The sequence below is a fragment of the Phoxinus phoxinus genome (genome assembly GCF_949152265.1).
Source record: "Phoxinus phoxinus genome assembly, chromosome: 8".
Classification (NCBI taxonomy): Eukaryota; Metazoa; Chordata; class Actinopteri; order Cypriniformes; family Leuciscidae; genus Phoxinus; species Phoxinus phoxinus.
The window spans coordinates 5539286-5553997 of record NC_136883.1 but is presented as its reverse complement, the minus strand read 5'-3'; the positions used below and the strand labels follow the sequence as shown (position 1 = coordinate 5553997).

General features: G+C 38.5%; 1 protein-coding gene across 1 annotated transcript; it reads right to left on the bottom strand.

Moving 5' to 3' along the window:
- Positions 1 to 456: 456 nt before the first annotated feature.
- Positions 457 to 11902, bottom strand: LOC307003027 (para-nitrobenzyl esterase). The gene is made up of 9 exons (XM_079621082.1): positions 11795 to 11902; positions 9976 to 10679; positions 8765 to 8872; positions 7500 to 7696; positions 7041 to 7240; positions 6005 to 6063; positions 5730 to 5897; positions 5281 to 5502; positions 457 to 3350 (listed from the first exon to the last, which is right to left on the bottom strand). Exons 2-9 carry the CDS (start codon positions 10667 to 10669, stop codon positions 3208 to 3210), a joined length of 1791 nt encoding a protein of 596 aa, XP_079477208.1. The 5' UTR covers positions 10670 to 10679; positions 11795 to 11902; the 3' UTR covers positions 457 to 3207.
- Between the last annotated feature and the right edge of the window lie 2810 nt (positions 11903 to 14712).

Sequence of the window (14712 nt, the reverse complement as noted above, 5' to 3'; positions counted from 1 at the left end):
GTGCAATATGTCCTCGCATGTCAAGGACGAGTTCTTGAGGTTTTTTGTGGATGTGTGAGTGACACCTGGGAGTGTGAGTTTCAGGACAGATTATTTGAATCTTAACCGTGTTTGTTTTGCATGCCAGCATAAGCCGTAGACACTGGTGCCGTACAATGAGTCCGATTTCCAGCATTCACTCGTCGTATTTACAGATAACCAAGCTGACTGAGGAGGTTTACAGTGATGTGATTTAATCAACAATTTAATAAGACTCAGTTTAGATGAAAAAAATGACAGCTGACAAAAAAACGTTTTTTATTTCAAATTCACCCACTGAAGTGATGTCGTCTGTTTTCTAGTACATGCATTACAGCCTTTCTTTCCTTTTCTTTTGGGTTTATGCCAGACTGGGAACTGGTGAATGGTATTTGTCTGCTAAATTTGAAAATAAAGAACAACAATCCAACGACCGCCTGGAAATAAAAGCTTTTTATTGTGGCCTGTTGAGAATTATGTGAATAAAGAATGAAATCCCCCACAACAGCTGTTTAAGACTTTGATTCGGTCAACACAATCATTTTATGACGAGGATTACAGATAAAGTGCAAAACCAACAAGCGTGGTATTAATATAGTTCATTCAGACTGAGTACAAAGTAGAGTAGGTGTTAACTCTTTAATGGCCTGGCTGACGTTAACCCTATAAAGCCTTTGTATCATTTGATATGCACATTTTTAAGGCATCTAAATTTTCAACATGATAAAAAATTTGCTAAAAAAATATGTACACAATCTACTACTTGCCTTCTGACGTCCACCTTTAGGTTGTTACCGGTACATGACGTGTCTTTGCTGTGACATTTTTACTGATTTTAAAGAAACCATAATATATTTAACATTGTATTATTTCAAGATGTCAACACTTACTGGAATGAAGCAACTTTGATTATACATAACCATTTTTAGAATCATGTTCAAATGTACCAAATATGATACAACAATCTCTAGAAGAATGTTATTTTGTACATCCCAATCATCATGTGTTTTGCCCACCACAATAAAAAAACTCCAGAGCTTTGATCATAAAAGCATTTAAATATCACTATTAGGAAATATGGAGTAACAACTGATATGTATATTCATGTAAGTAAGTCTGTTTTACTGCTATAAAGATCTCAATGATTTACATTATAAGCCATCAGAATTTCATATTACTTTTTGGCCATAAAAATAGCAGCAAATTGCATATTTTTCAGACTATTATTCATATGTCAGGCTTTATAGGGTTAAAGAAAAGTGTGTATATGGGTCAGGGCTTTCATGTGCTCCCATTCAGCGGACACCTTTCATCCTGTTGTACAGGGGCAGGGCGACCTATGACCTCTCCATTCATCAGCCATGCAAGGCAAATGGGTCTGTATTATAAAACACAACTGTTCCTGGATCAGATTTAGTTCGACAGTGATTCATTCCACAGGCCTTGATTCCAAAGTCTCTCCAGGAGTGGTAAAAGAGCCTTTGATCACAGGTACAAAAACACACATAAATGTCACCTTCTGTTATTGCATCGATAGCGGGGTTCTACGGCATCTACAAACAAACGAAAGATCAATGTAACCGCGAGTCTGATTTGCATAGCAGTTAAATTAAAAGAGGGCGATCAGAGAGCCGCATTAAATCCCTTTCTAGGCCCTCATTGTGTCCATGGCTTCTCATCCATGTCAAAGCTTTGGATATACTTAGTCACACAACCAAAGAATAACAGGTTTGAAAGCAGACTGGCTATATTCTGTAAATATATGAATGGAGCCGATTAGTGTAACAAACAAACAAAGAAAAAACCTGAATAATGGGGATTTATGGCTTAAAACAGCCTTCGGATTCGCTAATTCAATTCACAGTTTAGAGAATGGATGGATGGATGCCCTTTTATCCCAATCAACTTTGTCTTAGATGTTGGTCCCAAAATAAAAATAAAGACATGTAGACATACAGTAAGAAAAAAAACTACTATAAAATAGCCCATAATTTGGGCTTGGAAATTTTTGATTAGAAATGTTTACATTCATACAGGCGAAACTCGAAAAATTTGAATATGGTGCAAAAGTTAATTTATTTCAGTAGTTCAACTTAAAAGGTGAAACTAATATATTATATAGACTCATTACATGCAAAGTGAGATATTTCAAGCCTTTATTAGTTATCATTTAGATTTTTATGGCTTACAGCTTATGAAAAGAAAAGCGCTGTCGGGATAATTTCGGTTTCGCGTATCTACCCCGAAGTAATATAATTCTGTATCAAAATTTTTAAGGCCAGACAAGTAGTTTGTTAAGGCTTGGTTTGTAGGGAATTACAAACCTGCGCACATATATTCAAATGCACATAACTATAGAATTAATTCTTGATGCGCACGTGAGCGCCATCAGCGTTTCTCACAGGTTCACGTTTAAAGTCTGTGTAGAGAACGGTGTCGTCTTAGCGGCCTCTAATTTAATAACTAATGATCGTTGCGACGGAAGTGAATCAATCAAAACTAACTTTAGCTGGACAATATCTTTATTCAAGAACCGCTATAAAGCCAAAACAATCTGTACCTTAAATTATACGTTTATCTCTGTAAAGCCGCTTTGAAACAATCTACATTGTTAATAGTGCTATATAAATTAAGATGACTTGTCTTGACTTGACAACCCCAAATACAAAATTTGAATATTGTGAAAAGGTTTTCATAAGCTCTAAGCCATAATCATGAAATTTATAACAAATAAAGGCTTGAAATATCTCACTTTGCATGTAATGAGTCTATATAATATATTAGTTTCACCTTTTAAGTTGAATTACTGAAATAAATTAACTTTGGCACAATATTAAAATTTTCCGAGTTTCACCTGTATTGTGGCCTCTAACTTTGTAGGCAAATCTGATCACAGTCTGAGATATTTCTAGGATATTTTCCCCCCTTTAGAAAGACCCGAGTCTCCATTTGAGTTCGATTTAATCTCGTAGCTCTCTAGGAGAAAGAAATTGAGACATTGAAGAGATCTCTGCGATTTTACTTTCATATGGAAACCACTATTTTCCTGGAGGTCAAACAACCGCGCACAATATTCACCCCATGCTCTGCGTCAATACTGTATAATCACACAATAAAGCTTTGCTCGTGTCACACGGTCAGATGAAAATGCAGTGGATGGACCAATAGCACCAGTGATGATGATGAGGCTCAGTTGATCCAGGCGTATGAGAAGAAGTCGTTCTGCTCCCACAGCTCACACCTCTCTCTGGAGTAGCTTGGCACGAAAGAAGCGTTCTTGTCCAACAGGGCGACGCTTGAGGGGAACTCCGGCCACTCCTCCGGCATCCGACCTGTGACGTTATGAAGAGCGTATGAACGTTACGGGTAAGATTTGATCACATTATTCACACACACACACACACACACACACACAAGTTATTTGTCAGAGCACAACATCGACTGCCTAGTTTTCACCAGCTTAGGTTTCTATTTATTAGTACCTCGCACCATTGGTGCTCGGGCACTCTTGGAATTGCTCTATTTGTTAAAAATTATATTTTTGGCCCTTTTCTTGGCATTATTGAATAGGACAGTGTAGAGATGAGCGGGAACGGGATCGACAAAAGACATTGAGCCGCGAATCGAACTTGGTTTGCTGTACACATAGTTGCGCAATTTCTTTACTTTATTTAGTCAAAGAGTTTATGTTTCGAACCAAACCGGCTAGCTTTGTAATGAATAAACATCAATTTGAATCAAAGCAAAAATGATCAGGAAAAAGCTGCTCTTGCACTTCCCCTGTAAAAATCTTGGGCTGCTGGAAGAGTTAGTTGATGACTGTTTTTGGATATGGTTTTGATTAAACAACAGACAAAAAAACGCTCACTGTTTTCGACTTTTGGAACTATACTCAGGATTAATATATATCTAATTTATACAGCAGTGTTATCTTATATTTGATTACTCAATTTCTGTACCTGAAAACAACAGTTAGACGTACCCGAAAAACACAGTTTATTTCATATGTATCTTTGTTCTGTTATATTTATGAATTTTTGTTGGTTTGTTGAATCATAAATGGATCAAACCCATGTTCAGTGAAGATGATTTGATGATGCAGCATTAAACTAGCTAGTATACCTTTTTGAACTTTGCTAATTTAAAACATGATCAAAACAGTAATCTATTTTAATGACAAAAGTTACGTCGGTATCGGAACTGGCCAGTAGTTGTTTGCTAAAATTGGTATCGACCAAAAAAAATCCTATGGGTGCATACATAATTTATTTTCTTAAAAAAATAAAATAATAATTTACTGACTCCTTTAAAGGGGTGGTATAATGCCCTTTGCACAAGATGTAAAATAAGTATCTGATGTCCCCAGTGTGTATGTGAAGTTTTAGCTCAAAACACCCCACAGATATTTTTATATAGCATGTTAAAGTCACTTTTTGAAGGTGAGCAAAAACGCACTGTTTTTGTGTCTGTCCCTTTAAATGCAAATGAGCTGCTGCTCCCGGCAAAAAGGAGATGGTCCTCACTGCAGAACACGAAATCCAGGGTTAGGGTTAGGTTACATATAACCTACATATAACTAAACCTACCCATCTCCACCCGCTGATCCCTAAACCCACCCCTAAACCTACCAATCTCCACCCCTTAGATCTGGATCCAGCTCCGCCCCCTGGATCTCGTGTACTGCAGTGAGGTGCTACTGGCAAAAAGGGCGGAGTTTCAACAGCTTGTGTCCTTTTACCTCACAGTCACACAGACATGCACTGAAAATTTCAAAAAGTTTTAGCCTTTTATGTTCAAACCAGAGTCAGACAAAGATGGAGAGACTCGAGAAGAAGTGACAACATGTAGAAGCAACATGACATTTCTGAATGGTTAGTTGATTAATTTATGTTGCTGATGTGGAGTTAACTATCTTCTAGTCATTGATTAGCATATTCTGTCATGATAATCTATAAATCGTGTTCCCGGGGGCGGAGTTTATGTAAATTCTAGGGTTGGTGATGTCACTAACTCAGGAGGAATGTCGTGTAGTTCCTACCAGCCGTTTGTTGTAGTCCTTTTCTTTAAAAGCAAATATCTTCCTTTGCTTTGAACTTTGAGCGTTGTAACTTTGCAGATGTTGTTTATGATCAAACAGCAACATTACACACTAACTAAAATAGTAGTGTACTGTATGTCTGATAAAATAGTTGAAGAATCAAGCAGGTTAGTTTTACTATAGTGTTGTGCTATTATTATGGGTAATTATCACAATAAGCTTACCTTCTTTGGCAAAATGTACAAAATACTTGGTGATCATTTCCTGGAAGTTCATATCAGCCGGTGACAGGGTCCCTAGCACCATTTCAAGCCCGCCGAAGAAGGCCAAGCTGTCCAGAAGATGAAAGGCAAAGCGGCTGGGGAAGGGAAGCCAGCTGGAGGCGTTTGCCTGTTGTGATGGGGTGTAAGTCACCAGATAACGGTACACTGGGCTCTTTAAAGCGTCTGGAAAACACGTGACATCATTGAGTTAAGGATAATGTACAGTCAGTGGCAGAGGGGTCTTGTGTCATCCTGAACGAGTTTATTTTGCAATTATGACTGTACGCTATCCTGCTTATTACACAGCCACTTACCATGAAATATTTATTGGAGCTCACAAATGATCAAATATTCAGAGTGCTGATAAAGCTCAATTCCCTTTAATTGTGAAATGAAAAATTCATTTGAACCTGCAGCTCTCTTAGCCAGGTCGTTCCGGGGGCATGTGGCCTTCATGTCCGAGACCATGGTGGTGAAGAGTCTCTCCGGACAGCGGTCCGAGGTCGGACACGGTGCTGAACTATCATACAGCCTCAGCGCCTGATCGCTCAGGTTCTTCCCGAAAGCGCTCAGTTTGTCTGAGTGAAGGAATCAACAGAGACGTGGTGAGGAAAAAACACATTCACTTATATATAGACTCTCATTCATAATGTTCTTTTTTAAATGTCTCTTATGAGCGACTTACTTGTCACAATCCACCGATAGTCCCCCCATGTCCATGTAGAGATGTTTTCATATGGAGGACTAGAGAATGATGTATAGAGCATGATATATTAGTGATGTCAAATCGATTATTTGTGATGAATCGCATCTTTGTGATTAATCGCATCTAAAATAAAAGTTTGTGTTTACATAATGTGTGTGTATATATTATTACATTTATATATATTGTATGTCTGTGTGTGCATATACCGTATATATACACACACACACACACACACATATTTATACACATATGCAGTATATAATTAATAATATATACAGGTGAAATTCGAAAAATTTGAATATTGTTTAAAAGTTCATTTATTTCAGTAATTCAACTTAAAAGGTGAAACTAATATATTATATAGACTCATTACATGCAAAGTGAGATATTTCAAGCCTTTATTTGTTATAATTTTGATGATTATGAAAACCCCAAATACAAAATTAGAATATTGTGAAAAGGTTTTCATAAGCAAAATGCTTGAAATAAAGGCTTGAAATATCTCACTTTGCATGTAATGAGTCTATATAATATATTAGTTTCACCTTTTAAGTTGAATTACTGAAATAAATGAACTTTTGCACGATATTCTAATTTTTCGAGTTTCACCTGTATATACACACACATATACTGTATATATTATGTAAACAAACTTTTATGTTAGATGCAACAGAAATGATAAAAAATCTAAATTCTAATAAAATAATTCGAACTAAATAATAAATTAAATACAAATTTCTATAGGTTCTGTTTCAAACGGTGATTATAAATATCATCTAATGTTGCTGGAAATACTCCATGTTGTGTATGATAACGTTTATGGGAATTGTATAATGAATTGTAATGAATAGTATTACAATTAAAAGATTTCTATATTTCTTTGAAGCTCAATTCCAATTCATCAACTCAATTTGGGATTTAAAGAAGTTCTCGGCTCAATTCTGAATGGCGCACACATTCCTAACAGTATTTTCATTTGACAACTTATGACTGAAAGTCAAACAAAGCAGGTTACCTGAAATCAGTCTCCTGTTCAGTTGTTCCAACCACAAATGGGACATCATTATAGCCTTCCCTTTTCTCCCAGGTCTCAAACGGAGGAGCTTTGAGAACATGGCCGTCAACCACAGCAACTGGACCGACAAATATACCTTTGACTGGAAGATCGACTAAGTCATCGGCTGCCCATGATGGGTACTTCTGCCATGGGATTGCCTGAGTCAGATACAAATCACTGACATTAATTCAACCACAGGTCCATTTCTGATATATTACTACCATTTAGAAAAATTAAACCCCTTCCTCTGATGTTCATTGGGAATTCATTGAGCGTTCTGTGAGTTCTGGCAGGAAGTTGAGGTTTGATGATTTATTAAAGAGAGTTTACGGATGAAGAAGCCAACAGGTTGAGGCTGTTGTTAGTCAGCCATGACTCTGCAGTGGAAGGTTACAAGCTCGGCCATAAATTTCTCACCTGAAGGACTTGAGCGATGTGTAGTCCTCTCAGGCAGATGGCGTCCTTGCAGCCAGTCCTCCCCAGGAATTCCAAGTTGTCTTTTTCCGCTGACTCCAGGGAAGCATTATACACATACGAGCCGCTCATGTCAATCGCACGATGGAAGAGTCCTTTGGCTAGTGGAGACATCATCAAAGTCCAAACCGAAGTTCCTCCTCATGATCACACAGTGAGAGAGATACGTATTATACATCTATAAAGTTAACTCTTGTGAAAAAGAAGTACACTTAATTATATTGAATGTGCACTAGTAATGTACTTGACATCTTAAGAGTATTTTTCAATGACTACCATAGTAGTGCTAGTCTCATATAGCCAACAAACTAACACATAGCATAACATTATAACTTTAAACACACTCAAATGTAGTTTAGTGTGATAGTGTAGAGCGAGTGAAACAGCGCTGCGTTACCTCACAAGTTTAATTCGTCTAATAAACTGACCAGTGTAAGTAACGTTAGTAATTCAGCACTTGCAGGTAGTTCGGTAGAATGAAATGTCCTTATTCCTTTATATCCGCAGGACTCGTGTGTGGCGCTGATATCTGTCTGTCTCTTATTAGCAATCGCGCCCTGCTTCATACCACAGTCATGTTAAAAACATCAATGTATTCACTCATCCATAAACATTATTAGATCCATCAGCTTGACGACAAGTTCCAAAATTCCACAGGAAATTTTGCGTCATCAACCTACGCCTTTGTTATTGTAAGAGGTTAGCGACCCCTAGCGGTGAAAACAATTACATATTGTATCTTTAAGACGTAATGAAATACATTTAACATAGTAGCTTTTAACACATTTACAGAATTTGATTTGAAGGTTTAACTATTTTTGGTTGGGATTGAGTTTAGATCATGATTACTGGCTTTATTCTATTGACAGCGCATCTAACATTTAAAAATTAATACAAATTTAGATGTAATTTTAAAGGTTTACACATGAATAAACCTTTGGGTCAGTGTAAAAAAAAAGATGTACTGTTAACTTATTAGAAAGTAAATATTTTCCAGATAATATTTTAAAGTAAAAATATAAAAGCTTTAAGACAAAACAAATAAGTATTATAACATATGAAATATGTTACAAACTTATTTAATTTTAGAAACATGTTGTCCTTATAATAACACGTTCTCAAAAAGTAAAGAGTAGAGGATTATGCAATGAAAATCAGACATTTTAAGTGTCCAAATACTTTTAGGGGTCATTCATTGTATGTTGTACCTGAGCTTTGACCAAATATGGTAACTCTCCCTGCATCCCCACCGAAGTTATGGATGTTCTGTTGGACCCACTGAAGTGCTTGGATCTGGTCCATGAAGCCATAATTCCCTTTGACAGCAAACAGAAAAAAACAGCTTGATGACATTTGATGAATTTCAATATGCTGCAGTGACAAGAAGAGAGCTAACAGAGTCCATAGGGAAATTGATTTAAAAAATAACATAAATCTTTACAGATAGACCGACTGTGAAATCCGAGGTTGTTAATCGATGGTATATGCTTTTGTTGACGCCATCAGCCCGTGTTATTTCAACTTATTTTGTACATTTTCGTGTTTAAAAGTTGAATTTGTGATGAAAAACTACATTACCCAGGATAACCTTTTACGTGGCTTGAGTCAAGCGTCCTTCACAAAGACAGATGAGCCTGATTCTGATGTTCTCTGATGAGTCCAGGTTTCAGCTTTGCTCAACACCTGGTCCTCCCTCAAGAGGCCTACAAACCAGTCTTTCGTACCCTCTGTGAAATTTGGTGGAGGATTGGTGATGATCAGGGGGTTCTTCAGGAAGGCTGGAATCGGACAGATCCGTCATTTTGAAGGACGCATGACTCAAGGCACGTACTGTACAAGGTTAGCCTGGAAGAAAAATAGCTTTCTTCTGCTCTGACAATGTTCCCCAATTACAAAGATTGGGTTTTCTCGCAGGACAATGCACCATGCCACACAGCCAGGCCAATAAAGGTCAAGACCCTGTCATGGCGAGCCCAATCTCCAGACTTGAACCCCATTGAAAACCTCTGGAATGTGATCAAGAGGAAGGACACAAGGTCACAAGCACATCAGACAAAGCCGAGCTGCTTGAATCTTAGTGCCAGGAGTGGCATACAGTCACCCAACATCAATGTGCAAGACGTGTAGAGAACATGCCAAGACGCATGAAAACTGTGATTGTAAATCTGGGGTTTTCCACAACATATTGTTTTCTAAACATGTTAAAAAAATTAGCATAAACTTGTTTTTTTTGCTTTATTCAAGGTCTCAAAACATTGAATGTTTTTTGTTAGTTTGACCAGTTGTCATTTTCTGCAAATAAATGCTTTAAATGACAATATTTTTACTTGAAATTTGGAAGAAATGTTGTAGTTTATTGAATAAAAGTGTCTGAGATGGACAGCAGTCATAAGTGAACTGGACAGGGACAGGGCCTTACCTGAGGAGTTGGTGGGAGAGCCTTCTCTGAGCACCTCCAGGGCCATGAAACCGAAAGCATTGAGCCTGTAATTCAGACTGACGTACACCGTCTGCGTGCGGGCCGCCAGCTCTTCAGTGGGGGAGTAGCCTCTCTCCTGGCCGCTCAGCATGTGGAGGTACCCTCCGTGGATCCACACCATGACGGGCAGGGGTTTTGCGGGCTCTAGACTCGGAGTCCACACGCTGAGATGCAGACAGTCCTCCTGTCCCATGACCTGCCCATCTTTTCGGAGGGGTTGCACCTGCGCACAGATGCTGCGGAATCGAGTAGCATCGTACATGCCATGCCAACACTTTCCCGCCTCCACTAGATCCGCCGGAGGTTGCCAACGACGTTCACCCACTGGCGGTACAGCGTACGGGATGCCCTTGAAAGAGTACGCTCCGCCTTCCCAGCGCCCGCGCAGCCAACCGCAGTCCGTCTTCACCTCTGCCACCCCTGGAGGAGGAGTCTTCGCCACATAAGCCAGGTATCCCGCGAGAGAGAGGAGACTGACCACGGCACAGCCGATGAGGAACATGCATCTGCGTGACACTGCCCGGAATGGACTGACGTAGTGGCGACGGACGTACCTTATCTGTTCCTCCTCTTCGTCCTGCACAAGATACCGATACTCTGTCCCCTCAGGGACCTCATACACATCCTCACTCATTTTATACACTCTGTGAGAGAGAGAGAGAGAGAGAGAGAGAGAGAGAGAGAGAGAGAGAGAGAGAGAGAGAGAGAGAGAGAGAGAGAGAGAGAGAGAGAGAGAGAGAGAGAGAATATAAGTGAAAGTCAATAACTTTTTTTATTATCCTGAAAGACTGTTTGTATTATCAAATGGGAGGGGGAAACATGCAAATGTTTTCTGTGAAGCTTGTATTTATAAAGCATTCTGAAGGTTTTCCTAATGCCATAGAATACACATTGCAATCCATTATACATTCGAACTATAACAGTACATTATTGTGTATGACATTTAAACTTTACTTATGTTCATGAATGCACCAATGGAGAATTGTTCTGTGATGTAACCTAACACACAGTAACACATGAACTATAATGATGATTGTGTGTTTTAATGCACGCTAGCCAACTCAAAATTATGCAATTAGTATAGTTACGTTAGTGTGCATATATGTAGGCTACATTTTAACCTAGTATTCTGAATAGATATGTAACGTATCATAATGTGTTATGCCTATGGTTATCATAATCTATAAAGCACTATAATGCCGATCCAGTCTTGAGGCTTCACAGTGTGCATCTGTGTGGTTTGTGTTAGTTTATTCTCAGCATGAAGTGTGTGTGCTGTCGTGACAGACGGATGAGGCGAATAATCAGCGGAAACCACCAAATGAAAATGACCCACCATGAAGTTTCCCATTTTATGCTGACTTATCCATGAGGTGAAAGTTTAAATATTACAACACAAATAAACGTATCATGACGCAAAAGAAAAACATGCATAAACATGTTTTAAAAACTGCTCTGTGAATCTGTGTGGAAAAACTGGTTTCAAACACAGATTAGACGAGGAACTTTTTTTGCACTGCACAGCAAACATAAAAGTGTACTAAACATAAAAATATAACAAAAAATAACAAATCTATCTGAAAATGTTGCCCTGCTAACGTCGATACAAAGTTAGGCTACTTGAAACGGCGCAACTAGTAGCCTTCGACACGAGACATTTTCATATTGATTTACTAAACCATGATAGCTTTTTCCTGTTTAATAGCCTGTGTTTAATGTAAAAAGCAAAACAAAGTCACAAAATGACGCATGTACTTACTATGACATTAGAGCTCGCGCACGCACTCACTGTAGCCATGAATCTCAGACAAAACAACCCCAGCCTTCTGTAGCCTACTACTGTACGTCTCCTGCTCCGCCCATAACTAGTTTTACATGGCTACTTTACCAAACAGTAGAGAGAGATTATAAAAGTTTTGCCCTTTTTTCTTTCTTAGAATGAAGCTGTATTAAAAAAGAGCAAGGGAAAAAATGAGTGGAACGGGTGTTGCATGCCAACTCAAATTAAATGAAATATATGTCCATATAATAGGCTATTGCATAGTGTATATGTTTATATTGTTGTTTTATAAAAGCAACAATATGAATTAAGTGTTTTATTAAAGCTGCTGAAAGTTATTAAAATATGTAAACAAACACAGACTGTATAGACAAACACACACACACACACACACACACACACACACACACACACACACACACACACACACACACACACACACACACACACACACACACACACACACACACACACACACACACGACTAATTAAAGAGACATTAACCCTGACTGAGCACTAATTTCTGCAACTGGGTCATCCAGCCCTCACAGCTTTTATCTATGGACTCGGTCCTAACAAACAAACAAACAGATTTAAGTCTTTAAATGCAAATGAGCTGCTGCTCCCTACCCCGTTTTTCAGAAGAAGGCGGAGTCTGTACAGCTCTATTGCGGTCACGCTCATGTGACATTGCAGTTCTTCATCAACATGAATGTTTATTATCTGCATATGTTTTAAAGCCATAAAGTGAATCTTGCATACGGTAATAGGTCCCCTTTAACTCAGTAATTTTTGGGGGTATGATGCGACAAGCTTTGCACATCTGCATTTGTCTCTTTTTTTGCCATTCTTCTCCTCAGATCCTCTCAAGCTCTGTCAGGTTGGATGTGGACCGCCGAAGGACATTTTCAGGTTTCTCCAGAGATGTTCGATTGGGTTCAAGCCCAGGCTCTGGCTGGCCCACTCAAGGACATTCACAGAGTTGTCCATAAGCTACTCTTATATTGTCTCAGCCGTGTGCTCCGGGTCATTGTCCTGTTGGAAGGTAAACCTTCTGCCCAGTCCGAGCTTCAGAATCCTCTAGACTAGGTTTTCATTAAGGCTATCTCTGTATTTTGCTGCGTTGATCTTTCCTTCTACCCTGACGAGTCCCTCAGGCGCTGCATGAAGCTCCACCGCTCTTTACTGTTGGGATGGTATTGTGCAGGAGATGAGCAGTGGTTTCCTCCAGACATGATGCTTGAAACGGAGGTTCCTCAGGACACAGAAGATTGTTTCTACAGTCTGAGAGAGTCCTTTAGGTGCTTTCGTTTTATTTTTTCAAATTCCATGTGGGTTTTTTCATGTCTTCATTGAGGAGAGGCTTGAGTCTGGCCACTCTGCTATAAAGCCCAGATAAGTGGAGTGTTGCATTGATGTTTGTCCTTCTGCAAATTTCTCCTATCTCCATATATGATCACAGAGCTCAACTAGAGGATCATCTTCTTGGTCAGCACTCAAACCAAAGCCCTTCTCCATTGATTGCTCAGTTTGAACAGAAAGAGTCCTGGTTGTTCCGAACTTCTTCCATTAAGGATTATTGAAGCGACATGCTTCTGTGAACCTTCAATGCAACATCATTTTTGGTAACACTTTATTTTAAGGTTACTCAAATAAGTACAGAGTAATATTAATTAACTACTCATACTTAAAGTTTAGAGTTAGTTACTTGCAATTATGCATATTTTAACATTATTACTACAGTAAGTATACATGTAGTACATGTACATTACAATTTTTTTGTAGTCTTCCCCAGATCTGTGTCTTGACACCATCTTGTCTCTGAGCTCTACATGCAGTTCTTTTGACCTCATGGCTTGGATTTTGCTCGGATATACATTTTCAGCTGTTAGACATTTTATTAAGAGGGGTGAGCCTTTCCAAATCATACCAATTCAATTGAATTCGCACAGATGAACTCAGTAACATCTACAAGCGAATGCTCCTGAGCTAAATTTTAAGTGTCCCAGAAAAGGGTATGAATACTTATGCAGTGTAATTATTTCAGTTTTTTTTATAAAGATATCACAAATCAGTTTTTTTGCTTTGTCATTATGGTGTATGGCGTGTAGATTGACGAGGAAAAAATTTGTTTAAAACAGTTTAGCATAAGTCTGCAACATAACAAAAAGGGTTACAAATACTTTTGCAAGGCACTGCATATATTTGACACACCTGTGTGTTACTTTACATGTATTCATTTGTGTCAATAAAATAATTTATAGGAAACACAACAAAAAGCAAATGCATTATATAAGAAAATCAATTCTAGGCGTGATTAATGAACTCTATAAAGGTTTAATTGTTTTTAAATTGATTCAGATATTGATCCCATCCCGACATGGAAGGTAATTTGCTGGTGGTGAAAAGCCTTTAGAATTTAATATACTAATTACAGTAAACAGTGGTTAGACAGGATACATGACTATGTTGTGTGCAAACTTACAAAACCACTGGTGGATCAGATAAGCCCCAGAATATACGCAAACAGCATAAAGATAAAAGAGCGAAAGAGATAGATAAATTGCACTGGGAGCTAGTGAGTATCTAGGGGCACAACTCAAGAGAGATGTCTTTTTTAACCCCACAGGGACGTATAATGGATAGCTTGGCTGTTCCTAGCTCTGAGGTCCATGAGGACATTTTTTTTTGCCTTCCTTCCGGAAGCAGTTTATCATCTTCAGCATTGCTGATACTGTAGTTCAGGGATTTTTTCACGAGCGTATACACTACAGCCGAGACTCCATGAATCTGGAGGACATACATCACATTTATGTTTAATTCAAACATTGATTTGAAAAAAGCTGAACGAAAACACTGCGAGACCAGACTTTGAGTTATGGCCCATATGTGTTCAA